This window comes from Branchiostoma floridae, chromosome 15 (assembly GCF_000003815.2).
Source record: "Branchiostoma floridae strain S238N-H82 chromosome 15, Bfl_VNyyK, whole genome shotgun sequence".
NCBI lineage: Eukaryota > Metazoa > Chordata > Leptocardii > Amphioxiformes > Branchiostomatidae > Branchiostoma > Branchiostoma floridae.
Genome location: NC_049993.1, coordinates 12,486,639 through 12,511,308, shown reverse-complemented (window position 1 = coordinate 12,511,308; position 24,670 = coordinate 12,486,639). Strand labels below are relative to the sequence as shown.

Below are 24,670 nucleotides of genomic sequence, written 5' to 3'. Positions count from 1 at the left end.
ATTCATTATGATATATATGTGATGATAACATCTTTCTTTCATAATTGTATTTAAGAACTTTATAAACGACGATGAGAACAAAACACTACCTGGCATAACAGACAGGTACGTTTGGACAAGACACGGTAAGCACAGTGAAACAGCACTACACTAATCATTTTGGTATGCTTTTATGATAACGTTTTGTCATAATTGTCAAAAGTTACAAACATGCCTCATATGGCATTTACTTGTCGCATAGCCTTTGTTATCTTTGAGTTACCTCCGAATTATCTTCCAAAGTAATTTCTGAGTTATCTCTATATTCTTTCAATGTTATCTGACTTACCACAATATGATTCTTTGAGTCTTTTCTGGGTTAATTTGCAAACATCCTTCGAGATATCCTTGGTATATCTCATTTATCCCAAAATTGTCTCTTGATGTTGCTATTGGATGTTATATATTACAACAAAGTAGCATATGGCTCACAGAACCAAGAACTATACTTGTAACAATGGCCTTAGAAGAAGGATGCTTATCCATTTTACACTCCTCAGCGGAACTGATTGTTGTACAAACGAGTTTCTACCTACCAGACGCCATGCCGATTGTGCGAGGCGCCACGCCGAGGTGAGTGATGTATCCCCTGCCGATTCAACAGTCACCTCATGATGGATGCAACACTCTACTGTCACTTAAGACGTTCGCCACAGGCAACCTGGTGTCCTTGGTTCCCCCAATCAACGCGTCCTTTCCCTTTAAGATGAAAGATTTGCGAACAAAGACGTCCCCACATGCACAGTTCATTTACAGTTCATTCCTTGTGAGGCAGCACCATAGCTTCCTTTCGAACATCAGCACAGACGCTACCAGTACACAGCATTTGCATGTTAACACAAGCTACGCGTGGTTCGAATTCATTAGCCCTGATGAGATCATCATTTAATTGATTGCCTTTGTCAAGATGGTTTTGTTTTTAGAAGATTTTGTTTATGTTTTATCGTTTAACAGTGTAACTCAAGAAGCTATTGATGAATTATTATGGCACTTGGTATGTGGATAAATGTTGATAGAGTAAAGCCAAGAAAAATATGATTACGCGCCTCCTAGTGACTTTCTATGGTACCGTATCAGTCGTCGTATAAACTTAACATGTCATAGTAAAAATTTGTGAGATTATTGGATCAGAAAAGTGTATTAGCTTCAGACCTATCAGCTTTCTTAAAACTGGAGGTTCCAACTGTGAAACAAAGTGACCTGTGGGTATTGTCTCTGTTACTTGGTGCATTATGTTAATGAGTTGCCCTTTGAATATTTTGTGTTGTATACGGGAAGAGAACATCAGATCCTATTTTCTAAGGGAATGCTGGTTTTCATATAGCGGTCGAATAGCCATAGCACTCTTTGACGCATATGAATGACAAATAAAGACTAATAAGAAATAATATAAATGAATGATTTAGAAGTTTTCACCATGGAACTGCAAGACGTCGAAGTACGATACTGTCTGGATTAACATGCTACATTTGCCAGATGTAGTGTTTTGTAGTCTCTACCAGACTGACTATGCTTGCTATTATAGAGAGAATAATTTGCCAGGGGAGTTTTGCTACCAGAGGAGTTGATCGGCCGCGCAGCCGAAGGGGTCACATGAACCTTAGCGTGGACTGACTCCCCTGGCCAATCTCCCGAGTTTGATGCAGAATTCTACTATCCCCGCACCTCGTAGGAAGGCCTGGTAGAGGCTAAGTATATTGCATCATTTCAGCTTTGTGTGACAGCTTTACATATGGGACGTAAGTAGACCCGGTAATGTAACAGGGAATGACGAATAGCTTGCTCTTCTTTCTCTCGGACATCATTACCTGCAAAGTGCTAGCATTCTTACATAAATAAGATCAAAGGCACGCCGAAGCAGTACCAGATGATTATGGACTTCCTAACTATGTTCTTCTTGTGTTTTTATGAGCAGCTAGGAGAGTATAGGGTCCACACATCACTCGTCAATAAGCCATTACGTTAATGCTCGGGCCATTGTGGACCTACAAACTCCGCTAGCAGGAAGCTATTTCTCTACAGTGTCCGTCCATACACACCCAAATTTACCTCTATGATCTTTATTTCTTTATTTCAATACGCTGAATGTCGTCAATAAAAGATTCAAAACTATTCAGTATTCAGGACTTCGCTGTAGGGAAGGGGTTGGTCAGAGAGCTAAACGAAACTTCAAAGATTTGTGTGTTTTGTTGTATTGATAATCATAGTTGTAGTACGTATACGTTTTACATGATATTCCCACTATGAAGTCAAGGGTAACATAAATCCAATTCGGGACGCAGTGACGTCGCCAACGTGCCGCAGTTCAATGAGATATCTACTTACGATATTAATAAGCAACGTGTAAGTCCATCCGCAGCTATCTAGCTTCGGAATGGATTGTGCAGTAATAGAAAAATACAAAAAAATATGGACACTGAAGCGGATTACTTCGTGAGGGGGGTACAGGAGGCCATCTACATAAATATACACCAGCCGACACTCAACAGAGACGGGGGCCGATATCGCTAACCAGGCAATACGATTCATTACTCAAGTCACGTGTCCCAAAAGTCACGTGCTCAGAGTAATTGGTTTACTACAATTGCAAATGTACTCCTGAAGAAGGTCGACGGCTGTACGACCGAAAATTGGAAGTACATTTAAGCAATTTGCTGGTGTTGAGCGATAGTTACAAACTCCAGAAACAGATCATAATGTAGACGTATTTGCCTCATTATTTGTGTAGATAGAAATTAAATTGACGAGTGATCATGCACATGTACTTGAACGTGTTTAATAGCGCGCTCATTATGGATAGGAAGCTATATATTAGCATTATTCAAAACATATGTTTGGGATTTTCAGCATTAGGCTAATGGATGGATACACCGGAACAGGGATCAAGCAATCCCTTTGAAAACGACTGGAGCAAATATACTGAATTAGTATGGAGTATCCGTACCTATGTACGTATTCAATGGAACCTGACGCTGATGTCTATGAGCATTACGAGCATTAATGTCGTGACAAGCTAACTCATTACAGTGTGCCCGTACGGTGTACATCAACCGCACGTAATGAATAGCATGTTGTACTAACGGTATTAGTGTGGACTCATCCGCACACACTACACTAGTGATGACTTGCTGTTTAGCCTTTGGAAAGTGTAGACTATCTTCTACACCGCAGGGAAGCGTCACTTTTCATTACAGAGTTGAAAGAGGAGATACGATCGAACCGACGGCCATTGTAAAGAGGCTGCGAACTTGCCGCCTAAGATTGATCTTTGGTGGTAATAGGCTTGTATGTTACTTCATTACCCAAGTATAACTTTTACGGCGAGGCAACTAGGTAGGACTGGAAAAAGATATGTCAGGGTTTCACGTCGAGTTGTGTATGTTATTTTGTTATTTCACACAGTAGACTTTTACAAAGTTATTTAGCAGCCCTTTTTTTACAATGAACTGGCAAAATCTGTAACTTGGACACAATATCTAGAGCTGATGGTTGAGCTGAACAAAGAAAACATGTAAAACTTTGATAAGATAAATACTAGTATGCGGTTCTCCTAATACCGAAAGCTTACGCATCCAAGGTTATGATACGGAGACGTTGTGAGAAAGAGGCTCTGCCGGGTAGTTTCCGGGCTGTTTGTTTTTCCAGGCGTGATCCCGTGGGACACCATGAGGCTACCGGGCTGTTTTTGGGCACGACCGGGCCCACGGATTTTCAACCAGAAGAAGCCCTTTAGTTAATGACATGCGCAACCACTTACATGCAGTAAACAACAATACACTAATAGGTCCCCTGGGGGATTTGGGGCTAATAAGTGATGCACACTCGAGGCTGGCTGGATAACGGCAGATGTTCAACAACAGGATAAACAAACATACGTCGTACTTCTAGGTTTTAGAGCCATAAAGACCCACATGGCTTTTTAGCCGTGTGTAATTATTCTGTGTGATTGCTCATATGGCCACGCTGGGAACATTATTCCAGAAACAGTAGGCCACGCTACGCATCACAACTGGTTGATTATGGCAATAAAACAGGTTTATTGTGGGTTCTTAACCCACCAGGACAGGTGGTTGTTGTAAAGGGCATATACCCCGGGTCTCTATAGGACAGGTTAAAGACCTGGGTTGAACTTTCCCTGCATGTGCGGTGTGTGGTCGATCGAAGAAAATACGCTGTGTACTCGAAAGGCGATACCGGGTGTCGCAGTAAATCATGGCGCTCTTTTGAAAAGTTCAATGTCCCCCCAGAGATATAATGTCAGGCCAAACGTGGACCGCGTGGCATTCCGTAAAGGTGTGTAAGCAGATATATCAAATTATGCCATACCACCTCTGAACCATGGGAGCTGCTGCAGAGCTGCGTTCATTATTACGGGTTACTAATCTGCAAGCAGATGTTTGGAGGCAAAATAATTACGTTTTCTTAGATGCTCTAAAACTCAGTTTGTCATAGTAACGGGCATTTAGAATAAAGGTAAGGATTTACCTCCCGAAATCTACTTGGAGATTACATAGGTTCGTCCTAGGTCGATTTTTCTTCAGGCATATTACATTGATCCGATTTCTTTACCAACAAGTACTAGTCAAACTAATAACCCGATTAAAAATTATCTAATGAATACTAATAGTTTGGACTTGTCACACACTACATTTACGCCTTAGTTTTGAACTGCTTTGTAACTGCTTTCCAGCATCTCATGTCACTTTTGGTGAACAGCCCTTTGTGGAAGAGTCCACAAATACCACAATAATTAAAAGCGGGATTATGTTCAGACTTTACCGAAAGGTTATTAGCCATTTAAGCAAGCTTAACGAAGTTATGCGTCTCCTTTTATTGCCTTGGCATTTCCAAAGCTATCTGATATGCGGTGCTGATACAGAGGGGGGTTCACGGACAACTATTTTTCACCGACATTTCGAAACGTGACTTGTTTGTAGAGAGGATAACTATGTCACCGTTTTATATGTTATTATGATATTCTGTAACTGATATCTTTAATAGTTGGTAACAAAGAGTACACTTTCGTAGTGTTGGTTTCTAAATCTCTTTTAGGTTTATAGTTACATAAATATGAAATTTCAACCAAGTTGAAATTATATCACGGATAAATCGAATTGTTCTAAATTTCACTCAAATTTTTAAAAGGTTGTTGAAGGTATTGAAATCCTGGAAACCGAACATACTTACATCATACATGTAAAAGGATTTGATGAGGAAATAGACATCAGGGCGACACCGCCGGGACGGGGGATGATATAGACTTCCAACAACCTTTGACCCATTTCTGACGCCACAATTACATTAGATTTAATTTCGTGCACGTGTTTAGCGCACTCGGGTCAAATAGCTGAGGAAAATTCCAGTGAATCCAATTCCAGTTTTCAGATGGAGAACAATTCAATTCCTCCATGATATAATAGAGTTGTATGGTTATAGCAAAACCAAAACAGCTTTTCAGAATCACTAGACCAAACCAAATTGAACTAGTCCTTGTGATGACATTCCTCAATAGAACTACTGAGCTAAAGCCGTATTAGTCCGCGAAACTTGATGAAGAAGTTTGCACTCCACTTCCGAAAAGCCCAAACGAAGAGTTAGCTCCGACTGTTTCCTCGGCTGATTAACCAGATTCATCTCTTTGCCAAAACGAGTTCTCTTCAAAATCTCTCCCCGTAATCCCGAATTACTCCGCACACAAAAGACTTGGCCATTAAGACGGAAGAAGCTACGTCATGTGGCGTGAGATGAATGGTTACTGCCTATGAACGTGTTCATTAGTTCAGCAGAAAGGGATGTTTATCGTTTGCGTGCTCAGACTGACAGCTACATAATTGCCGCCGCTATCATACCGCCAGGCTCTTTAACTCACTTCTCTTTTGATGTGACAGCTGAACGATTGTGGCATTTATCCTCAGCTCCAAATGTAATATGAACTCCTAATTGATATGATTGTTCGCTAATGTGCTGTCGGGTAGCTATCCGGATCCCATGTTTGAATGCTATCAACGTTAACATGTCCACAGTGGTTTTAAATGGTGGAGGGGGGGGGTTTAGTGTTACCACAAGTACGGCCTGCAACTTTTTTTGCATCTCATAAGAGTTTTACAGCGAAAATCTCTCCGTACCAAATCCAACAAAGTCCCTTCAACCCTTACACCAGGGCCAGTCAACCCAGGTTGAACTAGGACGGCGGCAGATATCGACTTCTGAGCTGGAGACCTTTGACCCGCTGTTGACGCCACACATCCCGTGGACAAGTGCGCGTCAAATATGTGGGTCAAATTCCCGATAAAACTCATTCCTTTGTGTTGAATAAAGGTGTAACACATACGAAACACTTTTTGTCTATTCTACTCACAAGCCTTTCCTTCACACCCCTTTCCAATGACATAAAAAGCATGTTCCCCACTTATTCGTAAGATGTCATTAATACGTCAAGGCCACTAAGCAGATTCCATCAGCACAATGAGTTCCTGCCATAATAAATCCTCTGGTGACCTGCACATAACAGACTGCATGCCACTCTTAACCCCTTGAAAAGTTCAGCTCGTCCTCAGGGGATACTGCAGCAGAGTTCAGGGTGGCTAGATGGCATTTGATAAAGGGCACGGCGAAAAATTTATAGAGGAGTTTCTCTGTGGTTCAGTAGGCCAAGAGTGTACTGACGGAACCACAATCACTTAGCAGATTGTACAACCTTCCCGAGATGCAGCGGCCGTTCAAATATGTCATGTTGCCGGCATGCCGTTGAGAGACAATGGCAATATAACCCTGATTCTGAGTCATTTCTTCCCGTTGTAGAATATGTGCAAAGGGAACGTGGTGTCATATAGTGTGCCGTTATAAAGAGAGACAGAGGGTGAGGGAGGAAAAGAGCCATAGAGGGAGAGGTGGAGGAAAGAGGGAAAGAATTGAAAGGGAAGGGAGAGAGAGAGCGAAAGAGAGAGAAAGAGGGAGAGAGGGAGTTACAGAACACCATGGTTGTTGTGACCTACGTTGCGTTGAAGATTCACTCAGTCAAGCCAACAGCCATCTGCTCACAAAACGAGTTATATTTCATATATACATCCGCACAACCTGCGTGGGCTGATGTTGTCCAATAATCCGACAGACAAACCTGAAGATATCGTAATGACTGTAAGTGAACATTTATCATTCTTCCGTTTAAGCTAGTGTAAGATTACTTGAGTATGCTCACTGTTACGTTGTGTGCAATGCATACGGACAGCTTGAAAATCACAAAACCACAGCAGCAAACAGTTACTTTGCGACATATGCTGGTTAAAGATAATTGTTCATCATCCAAAACCTAAGTTGTTGCTTTGCTCCTAGACTACCATAATTAATAGCCATTTCAGAAACACAACGATAACCATGATCAACGATTTCAAATCATACTCCACTGCTCCAAAACGTTGTACCCGCTATCGCATTTACTTTTGTTTGTCAAGATTTGGTCCTTTTTGCCCTTTTCCATGGTTTTGCTTGATTCTTTATTTTTTATTGTTTTATCCTTTTTTCTAGAAACGTCTTTCCGCAATCCAATTGACCTTATCGGTAGACATTTGCGTATACGTCAGGGTTTAGCGGCCGGTGTCTGATGATGTCACCGCTGATGTGGGTCCGCATGACCTTGGTTGATGAACTTGTCCTTCGGCAGAGCAGGACAGCCACGATCATGAGCAGCAGCAGAGAGAAGGCGGTCACGGTCACGATTCCAACGGTCACGAACGTGGCGTAGAACGGGTCGTCTGCTTCGAGGTTTCCATCGGGGGGTTCTACCTCCTGGACGGGCGGTTTAACCTCCACTACGGGCGGTTGAACCTCCTGGACGGGTGGCTCAGCCTCCACGACGGGCGACAAGGGTGTCTTCTCTTCTATTGTAGAACCCTGGCTAGCAACTAGAAAAAATGAAGAAGTATGTAATTGAGGATTGTTGATCATAGTGTTTACGCTGTTATAAGCACATCACAAACCACCGGGTGAGCGAAGCGATTGGGGTGGTTTATTCGGCGGGTATATGGGGTTTTGTCCATATGTAAACATCGAGGATGAAATTAAAGTAGGACATTCACGGTATTATCATATGCAAAATTCTCATTTATTCGACCATTCGGCTGTGTATCCAATATGAATGGAGGCTTGGTATCGGTCCACAAGTAGCCTGGCTATATGAAAATATCAATTTATCATAGTTTAGCTAGACGTGGCATGAAAGAAAACGACGCTGTCCTTTGGGAATCTTGCGAAACAGCGTTGGATCATTGATTTTACTGTGTGCAAGTGAGCAAGATACCATGTAATGAGAAATATCGCTCTGGGATGACTAACATGCATATACAGTAATGCGTAATTGTTTTGAGTACCTGTCGTTGTAATGCTGTATGCCTCTGTCTTCGGTCTGGGGGAGCTGCTGACTGGTGAGGGAGGAAAGTACTTGTCCATGGACGTCAACACGTTAACCTGCACAGTTCTACGATCTTTCTTTCCCATAGGGACTCCATTGGTAGCAACGCACGTGTAGTTCCCGCTAGCATTCTCATCGAGTTTCGTCAAGGTCAAGTTCAGGCGGCCTGTTTCACCGTTGGCGTCTGAGAAGGCCGACCTGAGGGGCGTATGGTCGTCCTCTTTGTGCCAGGCGATGATTGGAGGAGGGTTGCCCTGGGCGATGCATTCCAGTGTGACGTTACTTCCGGCGGAAACTACCTGTGGTGAATCTGAGATGTTGGTGATCTTTGCAGCATCTGAAATGGAATTAACAAATGGACAAAATTATATAAATGGTGCAGTTAAGTAGGAATTCGCTCGCTTCGTGAAGGCAAACAACCATATTCATCGATTCAGCCAACCCATGTATTTGTTGAGATTACTTCTCTTTTCAAATAATCTATTTAAGATTTATGTGACACTGTGCGGGTTAACTATTGAGGCAAAGTTGTTATGAAAATAAATTGCAATGCAAAGCATATAGATTGGCGATTCCAAATTCAGTCTAAAACATCGCGCCTTTTAACGTAACTGCCGACTATAAATCGAGCGGAAGGAACCAATTTTTCTGGCGTAAAAGTTATAGATTGTCTAAAGGTGACCATTAACGAACATTAGCCTGCTGTTAAAAGAGAAAAATATTGCCCATTTCCAACACTTGTCTCTCATTTTCATTCCTTCGGTTCTATATACGGACCATTAATTGTTACTTAATGGAGGGCATGTTCATAGCTCCATCAATTCTCGCGAGAGCTGCAATCTTGTGATTTCATGACCATTCCTCGTCTGCCCAAAATACTGTCATTACGTTTAAATTAGAAATCACGTCGAAGGAAAGGCAAGATAACGATAGTGTTTTATGCAGAAACGGTCGCTTTGTTCCCCTAATGGTGCCTTTTTGTGACGGGATCTTACGAGGAAGGATGAGTGGTAAGCTCGGATTGCTGGGTGTCCTATCGCTTCGGTGGCAATTTGGTGCGGTAATTGGTGAAATGTCTCCAGAGGCGCCTCCTGGTTGCTATCATGATGGGCAAGCTTCCCGCCGCGTTCCCAAACAGACAGCTGTTAAAAAAGTTTTACTCGGTTGTTACACGTACTTGAAGTACCCGTAGAAGTAAGGTATTGAGTTTACATTCATACATTATATTTGAATTATAGGAAATTTGGTTGCCCACATGTTATGTCCCAAACGATTTGCGACAAATTGTACTTATTTTTTAATTAAGGTAGTTGATGAACAAGATTCCCACCGCGTTCAAAAACTCGACAGCTGTTAAAAAGATTTACTTGGCTGTTACACGTAACTTTTGGTAGGTGGTTAATTGTCGATTTGAACGAGGTATGTGAAATATAAGTTGCCTGCAAATTTTTCTAATTTCAATAAAAAACATATTCAGTTCGTACGTGGATTACAGAAGAAGTAAGTTATTAATTTTACGTTTATCCATTATATTTGCGTTGACACATTGTATGACCATGTCGACCATGATTCTACAAGTAATTCACTATTCAAAGAGCACATAGCACACTAGCTCGCATAATATAGTTTCTCCTCATTCCTATTTCTAAAGTGTTGAAAGAAAATGACGGCATCTGAATACCAGAAAAGGTTCAAATTGCCATCAAACCGTTCAAAGTTTAATACCCGTATACTGACTATAATATAACTAGTACGGTACATACATGACTGTGTGTGTGTGTGTGTGTTCCTATATGGATGCCGTGCTATTGCTGACTCTATAATTATTCACTTATTATAGACAAATCTATAATGATGTCCTTGTTATGGCCTATTCCGTAATGAGGCACTTGTTATGTGGCATTCCATACTAAAGATTCATTATATCATAAGCCCTATACCATAGAATGGGATTTACATAGATTGCCCCATAAAAGAAATTACCCTTTATTTCTTTCTATCTATTTTCGTTGGATATGACGTTAACAACGGTCGCCGTATGTTCCATCGCCGCTGTGATTTACTTTCATTTTCATGGCACATCTCGTAACAATACTTCATCACCTCCCCTTTCACTGCATCTGTATGATTCATCTGTCATAAAATTCAAACGGACAGTACAGTCGATACTACATTGGTGATAATTTTCCTTTTTACATTCCAATTGGGAAAAGAATCTATCCCGTTTTAAGCCGTACGTTAGATTGGAATTCCATGTGATCAGATTTAGAAGATTAGACATAGAATGCCACATAACCCGGATTATACCATAGGGATCAGGTGGTATGACGAAAGTAGGATTAAACCCTACGTAAATCAGTGCCAGAAATAGATGGTAACTTCCACAATAAACGTCGATCCATGATATTTCCTCTCTGTGTAGTACGTCGTAAAATATGTGACGGCGCCAAAGGAGTGATATATGTCGTTGATAAGGGACATATACGGAAGCTTAATGAGTAGAAATGACATTACTCTCTGACATGATGTTTTGCTGTTGCAGAGAAAAGATGTCAGGGAAACGATCCAAATGTCATGCTTGTAAAGTCCCTGTCTGCTTGATGGAACGAGTAGGCGTACGCAATAGCTAGTGATAAAAGAACAACCTCATACGGAAGCATACGGTAGTGCACGTCGAAATTGTTTATGATATGCTTATCATTATGATCCATGATTTCTTTATAGGACAATAGACACCTGACGACAACGGCAGCGTCAGCTGCTGATTGGTTAATCAACTCTGATTGGTTAATCAACGTCGCGTGATCTCCGGTCATAGGTCATTCATTAGTGAGCCGGTGCCATTGTTGTTTCGAGATGATGTAGTTTGATCCCCCACCATATTCCTATGTCCTCCAATGGTTTTATTAGACTTGCCTGTTCATTTTTATCGGTATCTTCTTCCCTGAGACTTGCTAGTTAATGTGCATGTTACGAACCTTGGTTGGTATCTTAATTCCAAAGATGAAAGAGAATGATACATTAACTAAATCATCTGAAATCTTGTCGACATGTCGGCAGCGCCTTGATTACCAGGGGAGTAAAGATATCGATCGACCCTGGTAGTTTTGAACTTATTCAAATATGGATCTAGGTCACAAGGCACTAAATCAAGACTATTCTGATAGATAGTTGTTAGAGACAGGTAGACTGTGCACACTTGTGTGAAAGACGGTGAAGATGATAATGATTTAAAAGAGAGCTTAACTCAAGAAAATGATGTTCTCTTTTGGCAGGTACTGTTTTCTCTGAATCTCAAATTGAATTTTAGACTAAGCAGAAGTTATAATGTATAAACCAACAATATGAAGTTCATCTTATGAAATCTTGGGGTGACTCTTAACCAAAAACTATTTTTTTGTAGAAATTTTGTGGATACTTGTTTACCAAATCATAGCCTTAGCAACATTAAATTCTCCCTAGCATGCTTTGAGCCAATAATTGATCTCTGTCAATCATCCCATTCTCGTCCATATGACGATTCCCTAACAAAAGTGATTTAAAGAAATCTTGAAATCATTTCTTTATTTGTAGAGCGCGCGCGCGCACGTGTGTGTGTGGGGTGTGTGTGCGTGCGTGCGTGTGTGTACGTGTGAATGCGCTTATAGTGTTGATTGTTAACTTACAATAGACTTCTAGGTATAGACTAGCAGCCACGGCACCATCTTCATGCTGGGCGTGGCAGCTGTAGTTGCCCGTGTCTTCCTTCCGTACGGACTGAAACGTCAGAACAGACGTCCAAAGGTCATCGCTCTCTCGAACGGTCTCTACCTCCATCCGACGTCCGTTCCCCTCGCGATGGTAGTTGGTGAATCTCATTCCCTGGGTAGCTCTGCCGATGATGGTGACTCGTCCCCAGAGCCGTGAGCCGTCCTTCCTCCACTGGATGTCGTGTGCAGTAGAGGACTTGGCGTATCTAACGGTGCAGTTTAGGTAGACTTGGGAGTTCTGCACGACGTGGAGAGGGCTCTGCTCACCGAACGATATCTGCGGTGGCACTGGAAGCAATACAAAACATTAATGGCAATTAAATGAAACGGCTAACATGCGAAACAGTACACTGGCACAGGGTTCTCTTTCCTTAGCTTAGGATTGGTTTACACGTGCGTATATATTCAAGTCCGTATGAGGTCAATATGGAAAGTCTTCAGGCCTCTACCAGTCTTCATAGGACAATGAAAAAAATAGTATTTGGACAAATATAGACAGATAACATGCAAAACGAGCTGTTGTGTAGCAGACCATATCCCTTGGCCAGCTAACTTGTTTGGCGTGCTATCTGTCTATTTTTATCCAATTTCTACTATTTTCCAACGATTTGTGGAGCCTGGTAGAGGATAAGACTGCCAAACGGGTCGACCTCATGCGGACTTGAATATACACGCACGCGTGGACCTACCTTAAAGCTTGCAAAATAGCTTGAAATTGATATCTATTTGCGCCTTAAGTCAAGCTAATTATAGTCGATGTGTTTAAAAGCAGTTCGGGATGTCTATGACGCCAAATCACACTACATCATTCTGTATTGCAGTATCTAAGACTCTTTTCCTTCAGGACTAATATTCAATGACACATGGGGTATCAACCCATTTACAAAAGCAATATACAGAGATAAAGACGACTAATTTGTAAGACGCTGAGATGCAAATTGATTCTGTTTTATCGCGCGCCACTAGCTGTGATTGACTGATTACCATTCATTGGAGTAGATATAGGAGTCACTGTGTTGTCATTACCTTTAATTTGTCGTCTCTATATCGTTATCTAGGTGCCAGATCAACGCACAATCTGTCTCGTGAGGTGGTAGAACTTTACATTTGGGGCGCGTAACTATCAACGAAACGAGCCATGCTTTTCGACTAATTGATCATTTCCGCTTGTTAGCTTGCTACGGTTTAATTCGTGATTTTGTTGTTTTGGTGTTAGTACAATTGTTGAAAATATAATACGGTCGTTGTCTGTATATGCTCCTTTGATAGAAAGAGTATGAAAAAAGTTAATAAGTAAACGTAAACATGATAACAGAAAACGAAGCAAGACATCAAGGATTGCCATGACATGACATAGTGGTAAAATGAGATAAGACTTTAACTTAATCATATTCTTCATATGTAAATATATAACATACATGTTCATAGAAAAACTTTTTATTCATCTAACTTTTAGTTTGGCTGCTTAAGACAAACAGCTAAGGCTGCCCAACTAGCCGATGGCTAGCACAATTCTCGCCGTGCTGGCAATACCGATATTGGCAACAAGTATGGTTTGGGACATACAAATTTACATACCATGGAGATTTGCGATTATACGTGACTATTTGTAGTATCTTTAGTAATCTTATATACTGTGTCTATCCGCAATATTAACTGACATCGTGCGTTTGAACGGAAATCTGCATGAAGTGTAAATATTTATTTCTTACTCTGAAAACGGTTCACGTTTGACAAGCGGTCCGTACATGTGGTGTCCATCACCCCAATTTCACGGGTTGCCAACAATAATGGTCCACTTTCCTTCTGAAGGCTACATAAAAACGGGGATTAACTTGCGCCAGTCTTGTGGCTAATCCTTTAATATTGTACTTTCCACCGCGCGCGGCCAATTTCACATGGAGTCAAAGGTTGGATCACCTGGTATATTGACCCATGAATTCTTAGTGCCTCAAGCAAATTTCGTAGAATGTAGTTTGGGGCCATTTACGTTTTCAAATGCCGTTTCTTTGTCACAGAATCAATTAGATTATAGCTGGTATATTGAATTAGAACACAATTAATAATATAAGAATGAATGGAAAAAAACTTATTTAGGCTTATATCACCTCACGTTAGTACACTAAAAGAGTATACATTAGCTTTTTCTATGGGTTGTTCCCGATATGATGATAAACGTTCAAAGTGCACTCATCTTTATTCCGCTCGCCAAAATGATACATTCTATCCTTCAGATAAATTAAATTACTAGTACATTCCACAAGATATTCCTTGCAGTGCATAAATACGTCAATACATCAAAGAAAGTTTTGACATTAGAACCGGTAGTGTAAAAGATACGTCAAACTTAAATGTGCCTATTAATTTACACGTTCGTACGTAGGTTGTTTAATCTTTACTTTATTTTCATTACTAGGTTTTTTTTACATTATCTAGTTGTAGCTAAGACGATACGAAGGTCGCTATATTTTCTTCTGCCAATGAGTATTAGATATTCAGTTACGTAGATGTTGTGTTAAGTGATATTGTTGGTGTATGAAAACATGGAGTTCTAGTCAAAGTCTTTCACGCACTTTAAGTGCGCGGTCACCTGGGGTCACCACTACTGGTGGGCAATTCAAGACCCAAACTTCAGGGTCGACAGGATTTTATTGAAAAACTTGGAACAGATAACACTGTATGCCTGTCGGCACCGTAAAAATCCAATTTTCTGATAAAATGGAATTTGGTCAACACCAGCCAATCGAACCACTTTTCCAGTGACACATTGAGCGACGTATCATCAGATATGGATGACTTGGATGCAAACATTTACGGTAATCTAGTTCTTATTAGAATAAATTTTCATCAATCTTTGTTGCGAGCTGTCAACGAATGCCACTCTCTACATGTGGTATTCCTAGAGGTAAGTAATAAGTAGTTAGAAGTAGTGATATATTCCATTCAGTATTACTTGTTGAAATATATATTTGCATAAAACTTTGTCCCTTCTGTTTTGATGTCACTTTCTACAGTTTTCTTACGTATACGATGGGAAAGAAATTCTCAGAAGACGTACTGAGTCTCCTATTTTACCTACATGTATGTATACCTGAACTAACAGTGTGGACAAGGACACTTTTGATCTTCTTGATAAAGTCTAATAGCTCTAAGTTTAATGATCACTTACGGCGATTCAGAACCCATGCAGACGGTTTATTTGATAGTTCAGAATTGTTTGCAATTTATCAAAATCATTGCCATCAGCCGCGGCCTCGTTCTACATAGCCTCCATTCATCACATGGAATATGCCGTTGATCTATTTTCAATTGCTTTGCCAAACAGGGTACTTTAAGCGCACGTATACATCACTGATGTCAGTATACCCACCACTCAAATACCTGAAATATGGCATAATTTTCAAAATTGCCAAATATCGCTCAAGGCGCATTCACGCCTGCTTAATATAAGACATCACGAAGTAGTTAATATTGTTTCCTTTATCATACACAGCAACGCCGAATCCATTTCGCCATAATTAAGTGGATCGTTTTGAGGTAGTTTGGTAACGGAATGCAATATTTCTTTAGGATAAGATTTATACGGGCAATTTGAGTTCAGCAATGAATTGCACGGTGAAAACATTCATCAGTTTGTTAGATGGGTCCATTTGTAAGACTTAAGGTAGTCAGGCGAGTTGGAATTACACTTGCAAAGCATTAAAGATAGCGATGAATCTTGAACGCCTTGGATCCATGAATTGCGAAATATGCTTCTTAACATGTACATGCGCCCTTGTGAAAATTGGCTTCAGAGGAGTTTGACAGCTACGATTAATATTTTTCCTCTGTCTGCAAAATGATCAATTTAATGGTGCCATTGATAACACCTTTCAGGTGATCAGTATTAATATCCATCCTTTAGAATGATATGAATAATGTCTGAGCAATGTCATAAATGATACGAGCTTAGGGTTAAATATTGAATGTGACATTCGATTTCCGATATCAAAGAAAACTATAAAAGCTATGGTGTCTTTATTTCTGTGCCCCGGGGATGAAATATTTTCGTCATTTTATTGGATTAATAAAACAATCCATTTCTCTTTTGATGACATAATAGCTTTCTCATAGCTGTATTTCATTCCTATGTTGATAAAGGCTGTGTACGTATGTTAGCTATGGTGCACGTTATTGCCTCTGACAAGGTTAAGTCCTATTTTTATGAAATGCCAAGCAAATCACCTGACGAATATTACTTCTCTGGAAGGACGTGACATTCGGGGCGACGTGGATGAGAACTGCGCGCTGACACGCACCCCTTACTCCACATCACTGCGGTTTTAATGAAAGTAAATCATATCTCGCCTTGACAGAAGGTCATTCTAAACATCTTTGACGTTTCGCATTTACTTTCAACGGTAGGCGAGTTACCTGATTGCCAGATTTCACGGATTTCCAAACTAGACAGAATAAACGGAGAGGCGCGCCTTGTCTGACGGCTAACCCAACCGTCTCAAAGGTTCTTGGCTCAATTCCCATTTAGGGACATTGTTCTTGAATATGCGAGCTAGCAAGATGTCCTTTGCTAATCATTTGCTGTCCATCTATCTGACAACCGTTGGGCTGGAGGCTAACGATGTATAAACTTCGTATCGCACATTCTTATCAAGACATACGCGTCCAGACGAAATCTTTCTAGTCAATAGTGCATTATAGTTCCTTTCTGCTAGGACACAGCATATCTTCTGGGTTGCAATGACATGTTTAAACCATCACGTCATGGCGGCTGGCGGCAGACAGTTCGTTACGGCGCGCCAATATCTCCCCAACAATAACGGTGACCTTTGTCCGACATTCAGTGACCTCTCGACCTCGAAAATGCATGATTGACGGTTATGTTTCCGCAATAATTGAACAGGCAAGGCGCCATCAGCTCTAGCTCTAAATATATATAGTATTACATTAATAAGCAAAAGCATGCAACATATCGCAATATAACCTATGAATGTATAGCAATACACCAATTGCAATATGATTTTACACGGAAAGAATTGAACGTGTATACACCAAAGGGTGTATGGAAAGATTTATGAAATATTCTTTTGGACGTCGGATCTTTAGTTTCCTAGAAGGTTATGTTGATGCAAAATTGTACGTTAATATACATTATTTATGCACAGCTAGGAGTAACAAAATTTGGCAAAGTGGCACAACTAACTGGGACTACGTTGACATGGGTATTCTATGCTTTTATTCCATTTTCGCTTAGGCAATAAGCCACTTTACTATGAATGAGAGATAGCGGTCACTCAAGGTGGCAGTAAGGACAGAAATGGGCGTGCGTCATTGAATGAGTGACTAGATATAATCCCTGCTGCAGACCCATGCAGCTATCCATTGCAAACAGCCGATGACTTATACAGCATTATGTCTTAATATACCTGCAAAAGAAGCTTCTATCTAAGATTAAGACAAACATTATTAATGTAATAAAATATAAGATAGAATGGAAAGGTTTTACCATGCATTTGAAGGTCAAGGCGGCAATACTTACCACGCATTTTCAAGTCAAAGTATTGCTCCTCTTGTCCAACAACATCCACTAAGCTGGTCAGGACGTACAGACCTTCATCTTCCTTCCTGGCGTCGTGTATGACCAGCGAGCCGTACTTGCCGAGCGATGCGCGCCCCTCCAGCGGCCCGAGCGACATCGCCGTCCCCGTGGTGGGCGAGTACATGTAGACCGCCAGGCGCATGCTGTGGACACCTCCGTACAGTTTGTTCCAGGTTTGAGCGATGACACTGTGGTCCCCCTGCGGTCGAACCGTTAGAGTCACGTCAGATCCTACTTTACCGTGCACAACATCTGGTTCTGGTGTCAGGGTGGCGAGGACCTGCACCAGGCCGCAGTACATGATGGAGAGGACGACAACGCACGCCATGATGTCCCCACTCTCAGTCTGGATACTTATCTCTTCTCCTGCTGCATCTGTCGTATCAGGAGATCAATCCTCCCCCAATGGACCCTCAGCTTCTATCGACTTGTTGCCGGGGTTTATAAACTTGACCTGATCCTGTGGAAACACACACGAGAATGCGCGGCGCATTAGAATGACCTATTACCCTGCCAGTCTACCATGGAGCGTGTTGGAGATGGCAGGATCATTGAGATGAGACGCTGTAGTTTTATCTCCACTCATGAATCCCCTGCCAAATTGCCCGTTAAGCTGCCCTACCTTCCGTAAATTTCCCTAGATGAGCTATAAATGTGACATGAGCATGTTCTCGTGGCTCCAAAACACCTTCCAGCGATTCATCTAATGAATTGACCTGTTCAACAGCAAGGCCAATGCCCTTAGGGCTTGCACCATGCAATCAGAACAACCCTTACATCCCAGCAGCTTCTCGCAAACAAATGGTTGGTCCTGAACTAGACTTATCGCTTTAGCAATAACGATAAACACAGTATCATCACGGATATATTAAAGTGTACACCTGATCTCTATAATGCCATTCAGCTGATATGACATTGAGCTTGCACTGAAACGGGGAAAGTTCATCAGCCAAAAGACTACTATTAGTGGCAACTTCGCGATAAGGTCGTAGATTTACCCGACGACCTTGTGTTCTCCTTACTATTTCATCTTCAGTTTGTAGTTCAATCAAAACTGTAGTGTCTGCACCATACCAAGTGCTGTAATAAAAACGGGACTGCGACGGTTGATAATTGCATTACATTATCGGAGGCTTCAGTTTTGCAGACGCCTTCTAATCAAGGCTCGGTAATAGTGTTTTCTGTGTCACCTACATGTGCATGGTAATTATCACCTACGTTGGGTCTGTTTGTCGGTATGTCTGTTTGCCTGCTATACATACAGGCACGTCTCACCCCGAGTAACAGAAAGTGAAGGGCATGCAAAAGATGAGTTGTGGCTGTGACAGGAAGCAGAGTTCAGAGTTGGTAGAATTGGTCGTTTATCTTCCCTGACAGACAATACACGTCATTGAGAAGTGTTTCTAGTCTGCCTTTGTCTGTGTTTCCACGTTTGAATACATCTATTTTCCATATTCTAGTCGCGTTCATCGTATTGATATGAACCACAATGAACCACAATTAAACGCGACACATGAGAAACTACATATTTCACAGAGATGGGAATTTGAACTCTTATCTATTGCATGTTTAACAGTCGTAGACGAGAGAACACCATAACAAATCAAACGTATTGGTGCCTGGAGGAAAGACATGGAAAGATAGATACTACGACAAACGAACAAGCCAATGATATCACAGGAGAACAGCATTTGTTCATGAATGCGATAAGAACGATATAGGCAATAAAACCAAATGCAACAAGGCTATCAACGGTAACATTTCTGTAGTCATACAATCAACAAGGTAAAATAATGACAATGAGCAAATCCACGTGTCATTCTTGTATGTGTGTTACCTTTGTCTAATGTTGCATATCGTATCTAGTGGCACTACTAATAGAAGCAGAGTGAAACCTTGATGTGACTGGATTCTTGCCAGCCTGCATGCATAAAGTAGCTAGATTCTACTCCTGTACGTTGGCTGGAAATGTCGTTGGTAATTGAGCATGGAGCCAAAATCTATGGATACTTCACTTCTTGTCCCTCGAGCGTTGTAGAAACTGGAGAGTCACTCAACGTGCAAAACCATTTCACTTTTTCTGTAGGAGACATTTATGCTTTCCGTCCCTTGATGACGGTGATTCAGATTGCCAAGTGCTGCGGCTGAGAGGCCATGGTCGATGACTTGTGTGTCATTAAGGGTGATTCACATCTGGCACTCAACATATCCAGTGACACGTGCCTTTATAAACATCGCCTTGGTGAGTCGTTTGAGGCGCCATGGTACTGCTGTCTACTGTAAGTGTATAGTCACATTTATCCCCAAACAGAAGTTGGGAGGTAAATGATAGTACTTTCTGATCTTAACGGTTTTTTTACATGACATTAGAACTTTGCTTGGGGATTCTGCGCCCATGCCATGCACGATGAGATGTCGACACGATATAATTACAAAGATTATATGAGTCGAATAAATGGTGGCCTTTAACATAACTATCAACAAGATACAATAAAGTTCTGCTGTAGTACCAAAGAAGTCACTGAAAGAATAAAAACAGGACCGGTGCAATGGCCGACTGAGTGTTTGCCTTGCATGCGGTAGATCGAGAGTCCGATCTTTGGCCGAGTCAAACCATGCAAAGACTATAAGATGGTACATTCTGCTTTCTCTGCTTAGCAGACAGCATTTGAGAAAGATCATGGACGTTGAACACATACACCACTACCAGTGGACTAGCCCCCTGCTGTAGTGATTGCACAAACGTTGTGTGGCCCAGGGCTACTGAAACGGAGATGGGCGCCGCCCTATTGACGATCTGGTGCGGGAAAGACTTTTAAATTAACTTTAAAACCAAAAACGGGAGCCAGGGGCATCAAACTCGAAGCATTTCATAGGTTGAGACCTGGCCACACACAATATGCCATAACAGTCTATCGCTAGTTAAAGTTCAATCACAACACCGTTACAAAATAACATACAAGCGATATCAAAGTATGATCTTCTTGTCGAAGGTAAATATACAGAACTATATAGCACTGGGAATAGACGCAAATTCATGGAAGATGACACCGTTAAACCAGTATGGGCTTCCAAGAACTATTAGCAGCCTTTTCCATTGATTTGATGACATCATATGAACTGTATATTGATGGGGTGTGTCGACAGGATTTCCAGCAACCTTCTCGGAAATCGGTGCAATGACCGAGTGGGTAGAGTGTTCACCTTGCATTCGGTAGGTCGTGAGTTCGATCCCCGGCCGAGTCATACCAAAGACTTTAAAAATGCTTCATGCTGCTTTCTCTGTTTAGCACTCAGCACTGATGAGGAAGAATATGGAAGTTAATCACACATCACTACCAGGGGATCAGTCTCCTGCTGGAGTGGCTTGCACAAATGTGTGGCCCAAGGGCTACTCGAAATGGAGATGGGCGCCATCTCTAAGCACCTGCACAGATGCACTGGCAACTTCAACCTTTTTTGCCGGAAATCACATATCTCCCCGCCAGAAAACAGGTGCAACCTGTCTAATACGGTATCCAATAACTCCCACTGCTGTTAGCTCCTGAAGCATCATCGACGTCAACCTGACAAACCGGCCAAATCATCACGTTTGGAAGGCAAACGGTTCAAGGGAGCGTGTTATGAAATAAATGTTTAAACCGTTCCCATATATAAAGTCCGACCAATGCCGCTGTATAGGGTGGCGCCAATCTCCGTTTTCATAGCCCGTGGACCACACAGTTGTTCAAGAACTACATCAAGCATATAGTCCACTGGTAATGGTGTGTGTTCAACTCCCATACTCTTTCTCAAAAGTGCTAAGCATAGAAAGAAGTATGTGCAATTGCTTAATTTTTTGGTATGCATAAAAGTTGCAATGCATACTCTAAGATATGTATAGTCCTGAATCGATAGATATTAAAAATTCAAACGTTCTGAAAAGAGTGTTGTTGTGCATGCCATGCTCAATCATCAGAATTCTGTCTTGATCACCAGTAACAACCTTCCCCACAAAGATATCTGAGCATATGGAATTTTAGATTCCATTTCAAATGAAGTTATCATATTATCCTTGCAACATGATCCTATCGGTAATGTACACGTCGGTGACCTTGGTTCATAAAGAATAGCTTTCATCGGATGCCATGTTTCGATTGTGACATATCTACCTACCAATGTCCATTTACAGACTTACCTGGGATCAATAGAATGCGGTGCTCTCTGGTTTATCAGCGTCTATGGAATTTTAAATTCCCTTTCAACAAAGTTGCCTGAGGGAGTTATATCTTGTGTGGTGGGCGATTACATCAAGCGGTAGACCAATGGGGTTCTGCCAAATGAATGATTGACCTAGGTTTATCCAGATAGCTTTCATGACGGCGATGTTTTGATAATCACTCATCTAGCATCATTGTACATGTACACATTTCCTTTGAGTTCAATACAGTGCGTACTCTCTGATTTATCAGAGCATATGGTATTCTAACCACCTTTCGAAGAAAGTTGTTGAGGGAGTTATGTCTCCTGTTGTGTAGGGATCATATCATCAGTGCACACGCCGGCTATCTCAAATGCCGTGACTGTTATCCCTAACGCGCTGTTTGAATGATTGACCCCAGTTCATCAAGATTGCTTTCATCAGAGCGCTGTTTGGATTATCATCCATTCCTACTGGGCGTTGTCGCTGTATACACTCTTAGTTGAGATCGATAAACGACGCACTCTGGGGTTTATAGGCGAAGTCAAAGCCTTATGAGAACACGGCGTTTTGATAACGCTTTTGAAACTATAATGTAAGGAGATGGACGTTTGCATGAACGAGCACCAGGGCATTTTAGCAAGAGCTTTACGGTCCCTATTTGCCTCGGCACTGGGTTTATGTAGGATTTTCTGAAATCGGGGATACTCTGGCTAGACTGGGTGGGAACAGTGGTCTATAATCTTACCGAAGAATGGAAAGCTTGGGTGTATTTTTGTTGAAGTGTTAGACAGGTGCGTTAACGGTCTGTTAGGCACGAGACAGGTTAGTCCCAAATCTCTTATATGCATGATTTTGGAGGAATACACTTGGAGTAAAAAAAAAAAACTTTAGGCAAAAGTTTGCCACCCAGCTCAACAAAAAGAAATAGGGCTTTATCTTGTATATTCTCATGTGTGTGTCTGTGAATTACCGGTCTGCTAGGCACAACGCCAGGGACTCCCAACTCAAGCAGAAGATTTTCTAGGATCTGGGAATACATTGGAGCAATTTAAGTGCCTTGGACAAAAGTTTGCCAGCCAGCTCATTCTAATGAAGGGTTCACGTGAAGATGTCTTTCATATTCTGATAAAACTGTCTGCCTGGAGAATTGACGGTCTACTGGACAGGGCACCACACTAAGGCACACGCAAATCTCCCGAAAGAATACGCTTGGAGTAATAGATACCTTGGGTAAAAGTTTTCATCAAGTTCAGCAAAAACGATAGGGCGATGTCTTACTGTGTATTCTTTATTCTTATCTTTATGTATTAACAGCCCGTCAGGCTCGACGCCAGGGACTCACAACTCGCCCAAAGGATTTTCTAGGATCTAGTAAGAAGTTCTTTGAACAAAATTTTGCCATCCAGATCATCCTAATGAAGAGCTAGGAGGATGTCTTTCATATTCTCATGAAACCGTCGCAACGGAGACTTAACGGTCTACTGGGCACCACAGTAGCGACTTGCAAATCTCCTGGAAGAATATGCTTGGAGTAATAGGAACCTTGGGCAAAGGTTTGCCATCAAGTTCAGCAAAAGAAGGGACAGGGTCTTCTACATGCTATGAGAAATGTCTGACTGGTGAATTAACGGTATGTTAGGCACCACGCTAGCGATGAACAAAATCTCCCACAACAGTTTGGAGGGATAAGCCTGGAGTAATAGATTCGCTGGGTAAAAGTTTGCAATCAAGCTCAGCAAAAGAATGGTGATACCTTGTTCTTTTTTTCTATGCTGTTTCCATCACATCAGCTTAGCAACTATGCTGAATACAGTACGCTGATGAGTAGCACTGAGTTGGGCGCTTACATTACGTTTGATGTTCTTTAAGTCTCTGATGTTTAATTTACAGTGTCCTGCGGTAGGCAGTTCCATACCTAAACTGTAGCAGGGATAAAGGTACTTTTGTGACAGGAGGAGGATGACTTGACAGGTTCAAGGGCTACGCTGTGTTGGGATGTTGATAGACGAGTTTCTCGGTGTACGCAGGCCCCCGGTAGCAGGTTGTTCAGTACTGTTGGTGCGTCCGGTGTATTATCAACGGTCTGCTAGGCGCGATGCCAGCAACTCACAAATCCCCCAAAGGAACTTTAAGGATCTAGGAATACGCATGGAGCAAAAGGACAAAAGTTTGCCATCAGCAAACAAGAATGGAAATGGGTAACGTCTGGCTGGTGAATAAACGAGATGCTGGGCACCGCCCTAGTGACTCACAAATCTCCCACAGGATTCAGGAGGAATGCGCTCGGAGTAACTTTGAACGAAAGATTACCATCAAGCTCAGTAGTAGAAGGGGTATAGGGTGATGTCTTATATATCCCCGTATACATTAACGGTTTGCTAGGCACGAAGACAGTAACTACCAAGCAACAAGGGTTATTGAGGACTACGCTTGGAGTAGAAACTTCTATTGGCATAAGTTTGCCATAGAGCTTGTACTAAAGGAAAGGTCAATGACCTCTTATTTTAACTTGTGAACAAACGCATTAACGCACACACATGCGTACATATACACACAAACATGCATACATACATACATTCGCACACATGTATGCACATACACACCCCGTGCCATAGAAATGCAGAGCAATCAACAAGCTATCCTAATATCCATATTGTTAAGAACAAATGACAACTACAAGCCAGTCATATACAAGA

At 41.6% G+C, this 24,670-nt stretch overlaps 1 protein-coding gene across 1 annotated transcript in view; it reads right to left on the bottom strand.

Moving 5' to 3' along the window:
* Positions 1-7,071: 7,071 nt before the first annotated feature.
* The window catches only part of LOC118432529 (hemicentin-1-like), a 31,883-nt gene continuing 14,284 nt past the window's right edge, over positions 7,072-24,670 (bottom strand). The window contains exons 3-6 of the mRNA XM_035844144.1: positions 17,732-18,251; positions 12,112-12,483; positions 8,406-8,783; positions 7,072-7,940 (exon numbers count right to left, since the gene is read on the bottom strand). Of these exons, the coding sequence (XP_035700037.1) occupies positions 7,591-7,940; positions 8,406-8,783; positions 12,112-12,483; positions 17,732-18,119 (1,488 nt within the window). The 5' untranslated portion in view covers positions 18,120-18,251 and the 3' untranslated portion in view covers positions 7,072-7,590. The remainder of the gene's footprint in view (positions 7,941-8,405; positions 8,784-12,111; positions 12,484-17,731; positions 18,252-24,670) is intronic.